The 17,897-nt window shown below is 51.1% G+C and overlaps 5 protein-coding genes across 5 annotated transcripts; 1 reads left to right on the top strand and 4 right to left on the bottom strand.

The window, feature by feature from the left end:
* Positions 1–265: 265 nt before the first annotated feature.
* On the top strand, positions 266–1,585 carry PMZ80_003587 (uncharacterized protein; the record flags this gene model as incomplete). The annotated part of the gene is made up of 1 exon (XM_064872016.1): positions 266–1,585. The coding sequence occupies one exon, from the start codon at positions 266–268 to the stop codon at positions 1,583–1,585; it is 1,320 nt and encodes a 439-aa protein (XP_064732396.1).
* Positions 1,586–1,600: 15 nt separating this feature from the next.
* On the bottom strand, positions 1,601–3,211 carry PMZ80_003588 (uncharacterized protein; the record flags this gene model as incomplete). The annotated part of the gene is made up of 1 exon (XM_064872017.1): positions 1,601–3,211. One exon carries the CDS (start codon positions 3,209–3,211, stop codon positions 1,601–1,603), a length of 1,611 nt encoding a protein of 536 aa, XP_064732397.1.
* Positions 3,212–3,932: 721 nt separating this feature from the next.
* On the bottom strand, positions 3,933–7,392 carry PMZ80_003589 (uncharacterized protein; the record flags this gene model as incomplete). Its single annotated transcript, XM_064872018.1, has 2 exons — positions 3,933–7,188; positions 7,241–7,392. The coding sequence occupies 2 exons, from the start codon at positions 7,390–7,392 to the stop codon at positions 3,933–3,935; spliced, it is 3,408 nt and encodes a 1,135-aa protein (XP_064732398.1).
* Positions 7,393–8,194: 802 nt separating this feature from the next.
* Positions 8,195–10,846, bottom strand: PMZ80_003590 (uncharacterized protein; the record flags this gene model as incomplete). The annotated part of the gene is made up of 1 exon (XM_064872019.1): positions 8,195–10,846. The coding sequence occupies one exon, from the start codon at positions 10,844–10,846 to the stop codon at positions 8,195–8,197; it is 2,652 nt and encodes an 883-aa protein (XP_064732399.1).
* A 4,798-nt stretch (positions 10,847–15,644) lies between these two features.
* Positions 15,645–16,826, bottom strand: PMZ80_003591 (uncharacterized protein; the record flags this gene model as incomplete). Its single annotated transcript, XM_064872020.1, has 1 exon — positions 15,645–16,826. The coding sequence occupies one exon, from the start codon at positions 16,824–16,826 to the stop codon at positions 15,645–15,647; it is 1,182 nt and encodes a 393-aa protein (XP_064732400.1).
* Between the last annotated feature and the right edge of the window lie 1,071 nt (positions 16,827–17,897).

Raw genomic sequence — 17,897 nt, forward strand, 5'->3', positions numbered from 1 at the left:
ACCAAATCTGCACCCAGAATGATTCGAGATACGTCCAGAACTACTTCCTTTCGTTCTGCATGGGGCTTGCCAGAGATCGCGACTGCCTAAAACCATAGCAAGAGGTAGGCAACAGCCAATTAGAAGCAAGCCTGGGCAGTCACATTAAGACGCAGTGACTTGTATCAGATTTCGTGACAGCTCGAGCTTCTGCACTTTTGGATATTCGTCCAAAGCCAATTAACCAAAAGTACAGCATAGATACGCAACAACAAGTTCAAGCAACATGTCTCAGTCCACAAATGTCTTACTGGAAGCTCCTCGACCGTGCATCAAAACCCGGTTCCTCATCCTCTCTGACACCCATTCCGCCCTTCCAGACCCAGACAACCAACCAGACCTACACTTCTCAAAACCATTTCCACCAGCAGATGTCGCCATTCACTGCGGCGACCTTACCTCAACCGGCAAAATCGAAGAACATCGAAGAGCCCTTCAGCTTCTGAAATCTCTAACAGCACCTCTCAAACTCGTAATCCCAGGCAACCACGATCTAACACTTGACCGTGAATACTGCAAGGAGCATCCTCTTCTTCACGGCTGGACACGCCCACATTATGAGCAAGACCTCAAGGAAGCCTATGCCTTATACACGAACGAGGAAGCCAAGCAAGCAGGCATCATCTACCTTGTCCATGGCTCGCATACGCTCACACTCCCCAACGCGGCGAAGTTGACGGTTTTCGTCTCTTCGTACACACCCGAATTCTACGATTGGGCCTTCGCCTACCCTCGAGAAATGGACATGTTCAACGCCGACAACGGTCGAGAGCCCAAGTTCCCAGTTTGTGAGTTTGACTCTGACGATATCCATGACGAGCTGGAAAGGAACGAATGCATGGTTATGGTCACACATGGGCCGCCCAGAGGGGCACTGGACAAGACCACAAGGGGCGAAGATGTGGGATGTGATCATCTCATGACAGCAGTCAGTCGCTGCAGACCATTACTGCATTGTTTCGGCCATATTCATGAGGGCTGGGGCTCTAAAAGGAAGCAATGGCCTTGGCCGCCTGAAGACAAGGAGATCGAGTCCCTGAAGGGCCTCATCAAGCTGGGTGAGGAAGTGGTCCGAGGCCACAGAATGACAGGTGAAGCGCGTGAAGCACACAAAAAGTGGCAAGACGAGAAACAGCAGATGTTATCTGCCAGAAAGGAGGTATCGGAAAGCAAAATTCGATATGCGGACGAACAAAGGGTTGTGGAGGCTCGTGAAGCGGAACCGATGATTCTGACTGAGGAGCAGCAACAGTCGGTAGGCTACATCGATGCAACTGCTGTGAAGCATGGCTTGGAGACTGTGTTCGTGAACGCAAGCATCATGGATGTCCATTACAACCCTGTACAGAGACCGTGGGTTGTCGATCTGATGCTTCCTGCTGCTACGGAACTCAAGAAACAAGATCCGGCGTCCACCACCAACGCGATTCGAAATCCGGAAGCGACTATTGAGGTACTTAACGTAGCAGAGGAGATTGAGAAGTTGAGGGCGGAGCTGAGATCACTAGGAGCTCGATCGAACGAGGTCATAAGAAACAATCCATAGAAGAAGCAGATAATACTAGCCAGGCTGCACACTGAGTATAGTTATCTTAAGTAGGTCCAAATGCGCATCAGCAGGAATAGTCATCTCCCACTTTCCCATGCCACTCCCGTCCCCCGGGTGCGTGATCACCGAAGCAGCGAGCCTACCAGGCTCAAGAATCTTGAAACCACGACCTCGAGGGCCATCTTTAATAGTAATGACAGCAACGACTGCCAGACCATCTATTTGCCCTTCCTGCTTCTTGCACATCAACCAGGAAGACGTCTCGTCGAGGTGCAGAAGCGTATCGAATGCTATAGAGCCCATGGTCCGCTGCAACGAACTCGATCTCAGGACTGGTGGCTCGTCACCAGGAACGACCGTCGTGCATTGCAAGTGCAATATCTGATATGCACACGGAAAACATGGGTCCGGCCTTGGGCTCGGTCCTCTGGTGCTGACCGCGGTACCATGGAAATACGGAGGTGTCCTCTGGTAAGCCGGGATGACCTCCATAGTCTCAGCCAGAAACCTCGCATTCCGCATGAACGCCCGCTGCGACGCAGGCCTGTAATGTGCTTGCAGACTCGCACCGTGATGTTCCTGCGCTGCCGACCTACCACAGAAATGAATCGCAGTCAGAAACAGCCCAACCTTATCAACCCCATACTGAATAGGAAACGCATCCCCCTCCTCCGACAACGACAACAACGCATAAATATGATCCAACGGATCCGCACAATCCCTCTCCCCAAACATCGTCAAAATCCTAAACAAATTATACTCCTCCGTATCCCACGCCTTCCCATAATCATGTCTCAACTCCCTCCCAATCCTCCACTGCAACTCCGGCCGAACCATAGCATACGGCTTCCTCATCGCATACGACCTCGCCGTACTCCCATGTATGACCCTTCCATACTGCGCCGGACACCGAAACCGCACATCAATAAGACTGAGAAAATTCGCAAATACCTGCCATGGCAACGTCCTCCTCCCACACAGCAAATAATTGTTACTCGAGAGCAAGATCTCCTGCACAACCCACACACGCCCCCAGTACTGCAACGAGCAAACCTCAACTACACACCGCCACAGTTCATCCTCATCCGGGCCACCACGCACCACCGGCAAAGAGTCCAAGTCCATATCCGAACCACTCTCAGCATCCCCATCCTCCCCCTCCCAAACCCTCCCCATAACCTCAAACGCCATCTCAACAGCCTCATTCCCCACCCCCAACCAACTAAGCACCATACTCGCCCCCTGAAAGATCCGCCCCATAACCTTGACCTGCGAATTCCTCTCCTCAACATTCCCCTGATCAATACACAGCGCATCGATCCACAACATCATGCCCTCCTGCTCGCGGATTACATCCAAAAAACTCCATAGGTTGTGTCTGAGAAGAAACAAATGTCCGTTTAGGAGGATGGGTTGGGTGGCGGGGGTGGTGCCCCAGCGGTAGGAGAGGACGACGTATTTAGATTTTGCGGTGTGGAGGGGGACGGTGGTGAGGTTGCAGGTGATGCGGTTGTTGGTCAGGGTGGGATTGACTTTTAGGAGGCGGATTTGGGGGGTGGTGGTGTTGTTGTTGGTATCTAAATTGTCATAGATTGGGGTGGCGGATGGCGCATTCTGAGTCATGTGTTTAGCCGGGTGTGTGTGCTTGAAAACGTAGTGTTCGCATTCTGCTCGTTTCTTTATTATTGTGACGCTTGTGTGTCAGGACTACGTTCGAAAACACCTTTCACAGGCCGGGGTAAATATTGAGTAAGAATCGGATCATTTTGATGAAAGTCTAATTTTCTTGCCCCATTTTGATCAGGGTTAGAGGATGGGTCCACTTACAAACCGGTGTGTGTTAGTACTCAAATCATCGATACTGAGTAGGGCAGGAATCTCAGGAGTCTACGAAGATCGAGGCGAGGAAGAAGCAGTTCAGCCACCACAAGATGTCCAATGCGATTTCACAAAAAGCGTCTCCAGTGGCTCGTCACGAATTTCGCGCCGTGGGTGCGGTTTAGGCAGGCTCGACAGGGGCCCCTCGCGCTGAAGCACGTACCACTCCGGGCACGGTGCATAGCCCGGAGATGACCGCGATCAACCTGTACTGCCCGTGGTCATTCTTCAACAACACCTCAAGGTCTACCTCCACTCCAATTGTTTGGCATGCGGTGAGTCGACGCTGTTGTTAAAATTACATTGGACACCCTGTACATTGATAAGATATGGAACTATGTGTCAGACTAACCGCCGTTAGTACCCGAAGTAATCACTATGTTCCGATGCCTTGGCATTGATGTACACTTCCCTAGCACTCCAGCCTCCAGAGTCTACCATGAAGAGAATCTGGACCACAACTCAACTACCAATCTATCCTCGGTGCAGCGTTAGCAGTAACAGCCTGCCTAGCATCCATATTGCCGGTCCCTGGCATAGCACCAATCGTCTGCCCATGCATCTTGGTTCCTCTGAGACCCTTCTTGAGACCCAACTTCTTGTCAAGACTCTCAAACGGATCGTTGCTCTCGCTCGCTCTGACAGCCCACTTGTTGGTCCCAAGCACATTGTCAAGCTCAAGAACAGGCGGCAGCTTGAGGTATACCCAGCCGTCATCCCTTTCCTCCGCAGGGAAAGTGGCGATGGACATCGTATTGTCGTTACTGCATGAGCCAGCACCTTTGTCTTTCGCTTCGAAGTCAACCTCACCATTGAGCTGGAAGTTTCGCTTGTGGTAAGGGCAAGACACCCAAAGTTTCTTGTCCTTGCCACAATCTTCTCCAGTGGACTCGCCGACGAGACCGTCGGAGAGCCCGAATGTGCGTCTGTGCGGACACATCTGCTGCGATGCGTAGTACTTGCCTTTCAGCTTGAATATCGCAAGCTGCGTATCACCACGTAGCACCGTTCTCGACGATCCTGTCTCGAGATCCGCAAATTTGTCCGCCTCAATCATGGGCTGCCATGTAAGGTTTGTCCATCTTGTGCCTTTGAAGTTCTCAAGGGCAGAGTCCTTGGCCCAGTATGCCGGCCTTGACTGGCCTCGTTCTGTAATAGTCTCAATCGCTGGATCTAAGTTTTCTTTCGTGTTAGCGAATTGCTGGAATTCTTTTCGCTTCGCCGGGTCGTTGACCGTGGTCGTCCATTCGCAGAAGAAAGTGCCAATTAGTTCTTGCATCTGTTTCTCGAGATCGGCGCAGATTCCCAGCTTGTCCTCAAGAATGACCTCTCTCAGGTACTTGATGCCACCAGGCAGATTCTCCAGCCACCTCGCCGTCCTTTGCAGCTTGTCGGCCGTGCGCATGTAGAACATGAGATATCTGTCTAAGATCGGAATGACATCGTCAGGCGGTACATCCTTAGCTAAGATTTCAGAGTGCTTTGGTGTAGCACCACCATTGCCACCGACGAATAGGTTGAAACCTTTGTCTGTGGCGATCAGGCCGAAATCTTTGTTTTGTGCTTCAGCACACTCTCGAACACAACCCGAGACGCCACCCTTCATCTTATGAGGCGAACGAATAGACTTGTACCGTTCTTCCAATCTGACTGCCATGCCGACCGAGTCACCAATGCCAAATCTGCACCAGGTTGTACCGACACAGGACTTCACCGTTCTCAGCGACTTAGCATATGCATGGCCAGACTCCATGCCTCCTGCAACGAGTTCTGTCCAGATGTCGAGCAGATCCTGCTTCTTTGCACCGAACATATCAATGCGCTGGCCACCAGTAATCTTGGTGTAGAGCCCATATTTCTTCGCAACTTGACCAATAACAATCAGCTTGTCGGGTGTAATCTCACCAGCAGCAACACGAGGTATCACTGAGAATGTCCCGTTACGCTGGATATTGCCCAGGAACTTATCATTGGTGTCTTGCAGACCATGCAGTGGCTTATCCATAACGTGCCTGTTGAACATGCTCGCCAGGATAGAGCCGACGGCTGGTTTGCAAACCTCACAACCCAGACTTTCGGGGTCAGATCCACATTCCTTCATGACTTCGGTGAAGCTTTGCAGTTTCTTGACATATGTGATGTTGTATAGATCGGCTCGAGAATATTTGAAGTGAGGGCACAAATGGTTGAGGACCTCTTGGCCCATGTCCTTCATGGTTTTGTTGAAGATTGATTGCACGAGAGGCATGCAACCACCGCAACCTGTTCCGGCCTTAGTGCAAGCCTTGACATCACCTATTGCCTTGCAAGAACCGTCTTTGACGACGCCAGCCACATCACCTTTCGTGACATTATGGCAAGAGCAGATCTGCGTATCGTCATCGAGGTCGTCGCCATTCTCGTCTCCGTCTTTCGAAGCACCAATAATGAATTCTGATGGAGGTATATCGAGTGCTTTCTTATTCTTGACCATTGGTACAAGCTTGACATAGTCTTTCGTGTCGCCAATCATCATGCCGCCAAGCAAGTACTTGCCATCAGGCGTGAATAGGTATTTCTTGTAGACGGACTGGAATGGGTCCTTGTAGGTAAGGGCTTTGACAGCTGGAGCGGGAGGCCCGTCAGTGAGGGCTTGAACTTTGCTTTGCCGCCTACCTTCGCTATCATTCTTCTCCTCCTTCTTGACATGCCTGCGTGGCAGGTCCTTGGGACCATCTCTGTCCGCGAAGAAGTCACCAAAGCTGGCAACTTCGACACCGAGCAACTTCAACTTCGTGCTTAGATCAGGCTGCTTGAACTTGCGTGGTGCATGCACTTTGGCTTGAGTGAAGTTGAAGGCTAGGACATCTGCTTGCTCAATTCCTGGTGCAATCAGACCAAAAGTCTGATTCTTCCAGCTGCAGCATTCGCCAATCGCGTAGATGTTAGGGTCGCTCGTTCTCAGATCGTCATCGACTGTGATGCCGCCGCCACGATCCGCGCAAGTCAAGCCTGCTGTACGTGCCAGCTCATCTCGTGCTTTGATGCCGATGGCGAACATCAAGCACGTGCAGTCCATTTTCTCGCCGTCTTCAAAGACAACGCCTTTCACAGCGTTGTTTTCGTCTGTCTCGATTTTGCCAACGCGCTTGCTCAACATGACATCGAGGCCAAGCTCGCGGACAAGATCGACCACCAGACCTCCTGCCTCGCCGTCCAATTGCCTCGAGAGCACCCACCGGTTCCTCTCGATGAGTTTGACCTTTGCGAAATCCTCGAGGTCCATCATCGCTTTCGCAGCCTCGAGGCCGAGCAGACCGCCTCCGACTACTGCGCCAGTGGTGCCTTTGACAGTTGAAGAGAATTCTATCAGCTTCTGCAAGTCCTCGATGGTGCGGTACACGAAAACGCCTTTGGCATCATGACCAGGCGTATGCTTTGGGAGCAATGCATCTGAGCCCGTTGCTAGGACGAGATAGTCGTATGACACAGTCTCACCGGAAGACGTTGTGACAACCTTTTCTTGTGGTTTTATTTCTGTGACCTTGGTATTGAGGTGGTAGTTCAGAGCGCCTTGATCGTGTGAGCTATACCAGTCTTTGGCATTCAGGTATAAGTTCTCCTCTTTTCTATGCTGGAAAAAGCTCGTGAGGCCGACTCTGTTGTATGCTAGATGTGCCTCTTCTCCAATGACCACCACTTCGTATTCTCTTCGCTTCGCATCGAGTTTAAGGAGCTTCTCTCTGCGGGGCCTGTTAGCAGTGTACGTTGCTCCCTGGTTGTGCTTCTCCTTACATGAATGCGATGCCGACCATGCCCAGTCCAACGACCACAATCTTCGTTCTCTGGCTGTCAGATGAAGCTGGGACCGCCGCGGCGTCGTCTGCGCTTGCACCTTCTGGCTTTCGGCTAATAGCCATGCCTGGTGAAGAGGTAGCCCAAGACATGCTGTGCTCTTGCAGCGTGGCTGTCGTAGATCGTTGCTGCTAGCAGTCAGTCTACCCAACTCAATGGGTGTCAGTCATACGCGGAAGGTACAGTAGAAAGCAAGAACTCCAGGATCAGAAAAAGGGATTTGGTTGAAACCTCATCGTAGCACATGAAGATTGGTATTCAAGCACTTTCGACATATCTCAAGTGCGATACAGTCCCACGAGTCCGCGGCGTGAGGCTATGACATGAGCCAATACCTGGCCATGATAGGAACTGAGGTTCTCGTAGGACGAGAAGCTTGGGCGAGGAGGCTCGTCTGCACGGTAGGACATGTTCCGACCAATTGAACCTTCGTCTTTGCAATTGCATATCGAGATAACCGTGGGCTGGTAGTGGTAGTATGCGGGTCGAGTGCAGATTGACGGCGAACCTGCCCGGAGATCTTCTTCTCCACGGCAGTCATATTCGAGAAGCATGGAGGTAGAAGAACATGGCTTTGATAAGGGAGTGCAGCAAGAACGTTGAAGTGAACCGAAAATGCTCGTTATTGGTCGAAGAAAGCTAGCGTTATCTCGATTCTCCAGAGTTCGGGATGCACGCCAAGGAAATGATTACTAGCCCGCGAGTGTGAAGCCTGTAAGAAACGGTATTGACAACTGACATATCGCAACCTGATATTGAAGGCTACGAACGAGAGCAAAGCTCTGTGAGCCTGTGACTGACCCTGAAGAACTAAGTAACGCCACCACCTAGGCCGGACACCACGAGTCCAATGCCAGACCATGGGACTCCCGTGACCTCGAAGTCGTCAAATCATCAGAAGAACATTAATTGATCATCAGTCCAGCCTTGTTCCAGCAACGTAACGTGCATGGCCTTCTCCATCGCCTCTGGGCCACATATGAGTACCAGCGTCTCCTTGCTCTGGATGCAATGCTCTTCTACCAACTTGCCAGTGATTCGACCCCGAAGACCAGTCCAGTGATCGGGTGCCTTCGTCAGAGTATGCAGTATCTTGCATTTCGTGTCATTGCCGTCCGACAATGCCTCCAGCTCTTCTTTGCAGAGGATGTCCTCGAACAGTCGGTTGCCATCAAGAATTGTGCATTGGGTGTTGTCCCCTCGATCCCGCATCACTGCCCGAAATACCTGATAGATAGGTGTGATGCCACTTCCGCCGCAGATCATAACGAAAGACTTGATGTGTCGTTCCTTCCCAGATATCAGGCAGAGCCCCTTGCCTTTGTACTCAAATTTGCCAATTGGTCCTTTCATTTCGATGAAGTGCCCTATTGGTAAAGAGTCCATAGCTAGTGACATTTTGCCACCTTTCGAGCCATCTGTGGCGAAATATACCTTGACGAGCATGTCCATGTAGCCTCGGTCGTTGATTTCTGATATTGGCGTATAGCTTCGGATGATAGCCTCTCGAGTCGCAGGATCGTGCAGTCGGACCATAAGGTGCTGGCCAACGGGTAACCCAAGTTTCTGTTCCGTGTGATCAAGCTTGAAGGTGAATATACGTGTGTCCCAAGACACTATCTTCTTGCCGTGGAGTATTGCTTTTGACCAGACCTTCGGTTGCAAGAAGTGGTCCCGTGGCTCCGTGGAAACTGCTGTTTGGCTCTCCCCGTCAGTTAATGCAGTCTTCGCTGCCTCATCGAGTGAACCAATATGGTAATCAACCATCATTGCCTTGGCAGTCTCACTGTGGATAGCCATGAATTCCTCCGTGGTATCAACGCCAGCCGCTGAGATGATACTCTGTGCTCCGCCAGGGTGTTCTTCGAGGAACTTGGTCCCATCATACACTTCACCATTCAGAACGAACCACGGACTTTCTTCGCGGTCATGCTTTCGTAGCTCATCAATCGTGATTGGGACTTTCAAGCCTTCCTTGATCATGCAAATCTCTTTTGGCTGCTCGATCTCGGCCAAATCCTGCTCCTCGCCTTCCAGCTTTTCGCCCCAGAAGCCATTAGCAAGGTTCCCACCAGCCTTTTTCACTCTCTCCATCCAGCCACCAGGCATAAGCGCTGGCTGTGTAGGGTGCTCGAAGCGCATCGTGTCACCTTGTACATCGATCGTGACTCTGAACCATGGGTTATTCATCATACCTAGCACAGACCAATACATGTCCCTTGGCTGCACATTCATGCTCTCGTCCATTGACCGAACGAAGATGTCTTTGGCATTTTTCAGTTCTTCTTTTGGGAGGTCTATCGACCAAAAGCACCAACAGAAGCAAGTTTCTCTCCAGCTCATATCCATACGACCACCGTACAGATCCTTCCCAAAGTCGCGATACCTATCCTCTGGATACTCAACATTGGTTAGTCTCCAGCTTTTGCCTCTATCCAGGGTAATCTCGACTCTTGTAATCCGTCGTCCACCACCGCTGTAAGCATATCCTCGAGCACGGTATGTTTGAGGGCCCTGAGCTATCGAGATCTGCTCTTCATGTGCAGGAGAGCAAATTGCTGAGTTAGGGTTCAGATCATAAATGGCGTATCTCTCGTCTGTCCACCACTTTGGATTGTTCGCCGACTCTTCCGGCGACACCATTGTTGGAAGCACCCTGTTATCGTAGATATGATACCAGTTGTCGCTTGGGCCTTCAGTCAGTATGATCTTCTTGAGCCACTTTACTGACCGGCCACCGATCTGTCCAGGGATGACCGCCCGCAGAGGCTTGCCGTGATCAGGTGTAAGCATTTCTCCGTTCATGTTGTACGCAAGCATGATGCCGCGATTCGGGTCCAGCGCCCAATTGAGCTTGACCGATGTCCCGTAATAGCCATTTGGGAGCTTGTCAGCACCCTCCATGCACAAGTACTTAGCTTTGCGTTTTGGTTGTGCTCTTCTGATCACTTCCGACATCGCGACGCCCGTCCACAATGCGGTCGAGACCCCTGCTGCTCCCCATGAGAAACCTTTCGTCTTGCGAACAACGTTCTGTTCCTTTCGCCGATTGCCTGCACATACCAACGTGATTGGACATGTGATCTGCTCGTACTCGGCCATTAACTGCTTCAAGGAAATGGTCAAAGGATTGTCAACCATTCCTTCTACCGTAAACTCCCAGTCCGGGATCTCTGCGTCCTTTACCTCAGGCACGGCGCCATGGTTGCGGACATAGAATAATTCCGGAGTAGTGAGAAACCCTTCATTGAATAGATCCGTAAGAGGCGCCTCGACATTGAAAGGGTGCACACCAGTCAGTCGTATCAATCGAGGATCGCGAGGTACATGTGCGTCTGGCGTCTTGAGGTCGACATCAAGCACTGTTTCTGGCGTCACGGAAGGTGGCGGAAGGGGGATGTCAACCGATTCTACATCTGTAGAACTGTTTGAAGCACTGTCGTCCGTCTCTGGGGGTGTGGGTGGTAACTTTTCACGAGGTTTCTGTGTGTTCAACTTCTCTATAGCTTCCGGGATGCCTTGTGAGTCGGTCTTCGGGTCCTCCATTGTGGATGAGTATCGATATTGGGAATTCGTCTTTTGAAGTGGTCAAGGGACGTTGAAAGAGAAGCAGTGCTCTGGGAGAGCCATCAGATCTCGGTGTTTCATTGCAGTTGATACCTCGATCATCACATCGACCCGAGGAGAAGTGTATGACATAGAACCCGCTTGCATGTGTCTAGCGAAGCTGCGTTGTGCTTGGTGTATGGTTTCGGAGTATGTCCAATGACGTGCAACGGGTTGTAGGACCACTGGGATCGAGACTTGCAGTTGCCGCGGACAGCATTTTGTTCATTCGCGTGCTGAAGGTCTAGTACTGCTGGGGTCACTGATAAGGAAACAGTGCTTCGTAGGACAACATGCAGTTGACGTGAACGCGGATCCCTAAGTTGATAAGGTAGACCTTAGCGTCTCCAGGATTGATCCGAAAGACTTTGATTACACGTCATTACATTAATTTATGCTTCTTTTCTCCTTTTCAAAATGAGCTCGAGCTTCATGATGCAGGACTCCTGTCAATGTCAGCGACAGCCCTTTCGGGGTGTATATGTTTCCTCGGCATAATGACCGGGCATCTTCCGTTTTCCCAGCTGAATGTCTAGATTTTTGACGTCCATCCCGGCGAATGCTGAGCACATCTCTGAATTCATCATGGCCCAGTTGGCTGCTGAAGGTAATGCGAACACGATGAGAGATCTGGTGCTGCTCATCGGAACCGTGTTCACACAACAAAAACTAGCCGACAGATATTGGTGGTCGAATGGCCACATGGAGGATGTTCATTCTCGCAGACGGTGTTCTAGTCTAAGCCCATGAATGGATGCTGTTTATCCTGCAGGTTGATTTGCACAGCGACTGGTTGCTCGTTACCTCCGCATAGTATCGCGAGACTTGCACCGCATCTGATGGCCTGGGATTCAGATCGTCCCGGCCAGTGGCAAAGTCGGATGGGCTCGGTGCTTCGCTCTTGGCCGAAGACAAAATCTCACGATCGACCTGAGCATCTGAGAGCTCGATGCTGCCAACAGATATTCGTCCTATTGAAATAAGCAGTCATCTTCCCGGAGAGTTTCTGATCGCTGATCTTGGACCGCGACGCTCATGTTCTCGTACAACACAATGAAGTGCCGGGCCACTCAAGTACTGGCAGGTCATTCTGCAATTACTTTTTGACTTTGATAGACTGTATTGGAATATGCTTTGCTGACGACGCTGAGCAGCAGAAGTGACGCTATTTCGGCACGTGCCGCTTCACCTTCGCGACCATCGGCATGTCTAGATGTGTTTTCTCGAGGATTGATTCTCAATAGCGTCAAAGCCACTGCTTCCGAGGAAGGATTGTTCGGCACTACCACAAACGGCCCGGACGCAGCATTGGCTAGAAGCATCAATGTTGGACAACCTGTCAAATGGACAAGCAAAGTTCGTGCACGGCTCGCCATCCTACCTTTCGGACTTGACATTATTGTTGGCGAACTTCACTGCTCGTGGGAGTGCTAGAGAGCCACTGGGCCTATGGAGGGCTAGCCCCACCGCAGCGTCGCGTACGCTACGACTAGGTCAAACATTGAGGCTCTATTGTAATTCGGTATTGGTAATGATTTTGGCCAGCATTGTTTCGACTTGTATGCAAGATAGTTTAGCAGTTTCAGTTTCGGTACGCCGTCCAGGATTGCTCATGCGGAGCATCGAACAGAGTAGTTGCAAAGCAAAACTTCCCAGTCAACGTGAGATATCGGATGTGAACGACGCGTGAAAGCCGTAACCGATCAAGGACACGTCCTTTCGGTCAACGTTGCCATCTTGTGGTCGTTGGCGCGTTGTGCCCCTTCTCGTATTACTTCGTAAAGGTGGGGTGCAACACAGACACCCGGGGAGACCCAGCAATCTGGCCATGCAAATCACCGTATTCGCTTGGCGCAACGCACGTGAAGATGGCAGGATCGAAGTCTGAGACCCTCGACCTCGTATTCGGGCCGACGTTCCGCATGGTGATTGATGGTGAGTACTTGTAGCTCAGGCATCATCAATACCTCCGCCTAAACAGGGGACGCACATACTGTAGTTGCACAAGTAAACAACGCCCCATGTTCCCGATCGACAAGATGCAATCCTACAGATGGTGCTCGATCGGCGCATGCGACCTTGATCGACCGTGTATCTCATGCCAGCTCAGACGGCTCAACGCTGCAGACACGGCGAGAGGATAAGTGTTATTCTCTGAAGTTGCCATTAGCAATGAGATCATGAAGGTTAGAGGGCTTGCGAGCTTGCTTTGGTGGGCATGTAACTGAAGCTGAAGCCATCTGGAACTCACCTTCAAGCTAAGGAGCTGACCAATGCTGGAGCTTCTACTCGGCGTATCCATAGCGAGCGTTGATCTCCTTCAAGTTGCTTAACAATCTGCCAAAACATGAACTCGGATAGTAGCGTTGCGACCAGAAATTGAAGGCGTTTTCTACAGTTCAAATGGTATCAAACAAGCGAGCCAGCTGTTCTAAATCGAGTGGACGCGACATGGAACGAGTCGTCCTAGGCTAGGACAAAGATCAGTCATCAGAAGTACTTGCAACAGTCAATCTCATACTTGATGGTGATTTGCGGGTTCGTTCTCGCTTCAGGAAGCACCTGCAGGCTTGCACGTGTTGCGCTGGGCGTTTTTTGGCGAGCGCCATGAGGATGCCATCACATCAAGCCACCCGTTAGCTAGACTTCTGGTGGGTTTTACTTTGGTAATTACAAGGGCCGATGTGATGCGTTTCTATCGAATAGATTGTGACGAAGCAACAGCATCGAGGCTAAAGTGCAGGAGCTTCCGCGGCGATAAAACCGCCGTAAGCTTCTACAAGCAGAGTTGACTGCCACGGCTCGGACATAAGTAACCCCCGCTGCTAGCTGCTTTGTACATCTGCCAATGTTCTCTTGTCGTTGAGGGTGCGAGCTTCGCTGTTGGCAAGAAGCTTGGGTCGCAGTGCTTGCGAGTACCAAGCTCGCAAATAGCCAGCGACGAGGACAGGCGTTTAGTGTCAAGCGAATCGCAGGCCAAGGAGAAGCATGAAGCCCAAAATAGGCTAATGCCTACACAGGCGCCTCTTCCGGCAACGTGCTGCACTGCATTGGCTTGAAACGCTCTTCGAATGCGGATAAGATCGACATTTTGTGCTTCGGCATAGCGAGAATGGCAATAGGCCAAGCATTGACTAGCAAGGGTGATCAGTTGTTTTAGCCCCCATAAACTCGAAGTACATGTCTCCTTTCGAACGTTCCAGTCTGTGTCTGATGGTGCCACGAGTGGAAATGAGCAGTCACAAACCGGTGAAGAGGTTCCATGAGAATTGATCACATTCATGCAGCTTGTGAGAAGTCCATTGTGGTTCTGTTGGTCGATGGAAAGGGTAAAGGAGGGTGTGACGGTAGGTCGCTCAGACATAAGACGAGGACACGCAGGAGTACACTCCAGTTGGGCCAAGAAGCAGTGTCGCTGATCAAGACGACGATGTTCCGCTCGCACGCCGCTACGTGAGGGAGTGCAAGCTTGACCCACGCTTGCTGCGAGTTGAAACGCCAGCATCACAGTTCGCCGTCTATGATTGAGATTGAGGGCAGATCGCCGTTCAAAGGACTGGGTGGTCGGCGGGAGATGGGAACAGAATCGAGTGTGGCCAATCCCTGACTTAAAATCATGTCTCGATCACCGCCAGAACCACGCGCAACTTGAAGCTGTCTTCGCTGCGCAACGGCCCGGTGGAAGCACGTTTCATCACTGGATCACAGTGTGATCATTACCATGATTGGACAACATTATGTGCCAAGTATAAGGAACGTGGCCATGTGTGCGGAAGAGGACGAGCGCTTGGGACCATGCGGCTGCAGGGGCTGATGTTCGCTGCAATCCTCCCGCGTGCTAGCTACCCAGCAGCTGAATCTGACAAATCCTGTGGAAGATCTCCGCATAGCCTAGGATGCCCTATTCGCCGCAGATCAGCCGCAGAGGCCATTCCTGCTTCATAGTGGGAGCATCTTTGACTACGCGGAGGTAGAGTATGGGTATATGACAGAAAGAGCAGGACTACAGTAGGCCTGGATTGGCCCCGGATGTCATCCTGCACGGCCAATCCTGCTTTGGTAGCTGAGCGAATTGGTCCGAGAATCTTGTCCGTCCCTTGTCTGCGCAACGGTAAGCTGGGGTTTCGAGTGACAGAAAAGCATGTAGCGAAAAGGGTTCTAGAGCTGTAAGTAAGTGATTTACGATCCACGACTTCTACTGCCTGAGTGGACGACCAGCTGCCGGTCATCTCCTGCTCTCTCTCATCGTATGGTGGTCTCAATTGCTAGCATTCTGGGCATCGTACTAGTTTACTGCGATGATCGCGTAAGCACTTCGGAAGCTGAGATGTGCTGGAACGAAACATGGATCTGCTTTCCGTGGAGTCGGTTGAATGTAGATCTTACTTCTTACGGGTGGCGACCGCTTGGAGACGAGGAGTGCGCGGCGGATCCTCGATTGGTAAGCACGATGCAATTCTAACGGGGTAATGCTGGAGATAAGAAGATTCATGTAGGTCGAGGTCGACAAATCTGGGCCATTCTACCGAGTAGCTTTTGCAATGTGAGATGGAGATTGTCCTTCACTGCTAACTACGTACCCTTTTGCCCATCGCAGCATTGCTGCGCGTACGCTTACTTCTGACAGTCCGTTTCCCTCTTTGGCTGAGATGCGAAGCCCTCGGATGCTCAAGCTGACCCTGTATCGCTAAAAGCAAATCGTAAATCATGACACCACCATGTCCCTCGTAAGCTCCCGTCATTGCGATGACTTCTTCTTGCTAGAGCTATGCTGCTGCTGAGGTTGGGTTTGCCCCTTGTTGTGTATCCGTCTGACGTGATCTTTCATATTGTCCATACGACTGAATAAGCGACCACAGTCTTCGCCGTTCGGTCCACTCCATTCGCACTTGATGCCTGGATTATGCTTTGCCTCATGTCTCGCACGGTCCTTCTTCGAGGAAAAGCCGCCGGTCACCGCCAGCTTTGACGGATCGCTGGGTTCCTGCCCAGCCTGTACTGCTTGCTGCTGTGCGACATTGATGCAAGCGGCTTCGGATTGTGGGCAGCCCTCTACACGGCAGAACAAATGTTTCGAGTGGCGGTTGTAGTGTTTCCGTAGATCACATCCTCGAGTGAACACTGCTCGAGACGTGCAGTTGGGGAAAGCACATCTCCAAGCTGTAACTGTTGTTGAGTCTGGAGATCGTATAGCAATGCCGTAGGCATGGAGGGAGGCGCTCGATGACCTTGGTGGCATCAAAGAAGGCCTCCGGGTTTCCTGTGGACCTGATGAGTCGTGCTGTGAGAAATCAGGTGAACATGATCGGGACGAAATGCCACTGACAGATGTGGTACTTGGTGCTGTGGGTGAATGCCGTATGCTCTGGTTCGAGTAAGCTCTAAGGAAGTTTGTTGATTCTTGTGGTCTCGATATTGGCTCATTAAAGTTGAATGATGCGCCCGTTACTCCCTGAGGAACAGGTGGTATTATACTGCTCGGCACTTGTGACATGTAACCGGAGTAGACACTGGCTGACTCATCGCTTGAGTATGGATACATAGATACTGCATTTTGATATCCTTCAAACGGTACCCAAGAGTTCTGTTCGTAGGTTTGATATGGCATGGTCGTTGAGTACAGTGATGCGTTCTGCAACGAAGCAGTATTGGAGAACATCCGAGACTCTGAACCACCCAAGAAGAACATTTGTTGATTGTCTTCTTCGGTGTCGTACGTGGTGTCGCTATGTCCCATGTCGGGAGACTGTGGTGGGAAAGCTGGACAGCGCTGGGAGAACGAAGGCGCGGGTGATGGATAGAAGTGTTCGGGAAGCAGTGTCTCTGAACTGAGCATAGCTGTATCCTCACACTCTCCACGATCACTGGAAGGAGGTGTCAACATGGGATTCATATCTTGAAACCGTAACACAGATGCCATGTTGAAGAGTCTATACCGGTGACGACTGTACTAGAATAGAATATCCCGAAGCACAGCCTAAGAGCAGCAGTGCTTTATTAATGTATTGCGGAGAGTGAGTAGATATCTTGGATAAATCGTCAGAGCAGGGGCCAGAGGATCTATAATACCTTATGAATAGAAAGTATGCTACACATGGGTCTGTGGATCTTCACGGCTTTGTACCAACGACGTGTACTCATATGCTGCCAGGAACCAAGGCATGGCTGCGTTGTAGGGCTGTGACGGGTGGACCCAGGCTAAGTCTATGAATTCCATCTGTTGTGCATTCAAAAGGACTTTGACCGAAAGCGAAGGACATAAAGCTGGGCCGGAGTTTAATTGGCCTTGTACGGTCCTGCTCGTTATCATCTGCAGTGTACAGTTTGAAGCGTGTTTCGCTGCTCAAGTGCGAGACGATCAGTCGAACTGCTTCCCAGAATAGCTAGGTCCCATGCTCGTTCACTAGTGGACTTTTCTGATTGGCTAATAGTAAGTGGCTCTTTGTGTTCTTTACCGACTCTGCCCCTTCCCGCAGTAGGCTCGCACTACCCTTGGAAAGTGTCCGCACGAGTGGTTGGCGCAGCAAGTTGTCAACCTCGAACTGGTTAGGTTAACTTGCCTGTCCTCTGGGGCCACGCTCCATAGAGCTTCGCAAGGTCATAGGGCTGGCTGAGTCCGCAAGCTCGAAACTAAGCAACGAGTGACTTCGTGGTCTGGAGATTTGGTATACTGGTGTTTTCGCATTATAGTGAATGATCGTGGCTTTTCTTTCGTCCGTAGGGGAGATACTGCGCTTGTAGCTTGCAATACACCTTCTTCTGCATCGAGACAAGTACCTGTTGGTGCTGCGCTGACAGGGAGCTTACAAGCGGCGCAAAACTGTCGATCTGGCTGTTGAATGGAACTGACCCTCAGTAATTTACGATACGATCCCGAGAGTACTGGACAGTATCGCCCTAATGTTTGCGAGTGATTCCACCGACCAGACTAAGATTGCTGGGTGAAATGAGTCGCAGCGGTCGACCTCGTGGCATCTTTTGAGCACAATGA

Source organism: Knufia obscura, assembly GCF_036327395.1.
Source record: "Knufia obscura strain CCFEE 5817 isolate CBS 148926 chromosome Unknown scaffold_3, whole genome shotgun sequence".
Classification (NCBI taxonomy): domain Eukaryota; kingdom Fungi; phylum Ascomycota; class Eurotiomycetes; order Chaetothyriales; family Trichomeriaceae; genus Knufia; species Knufia obscura.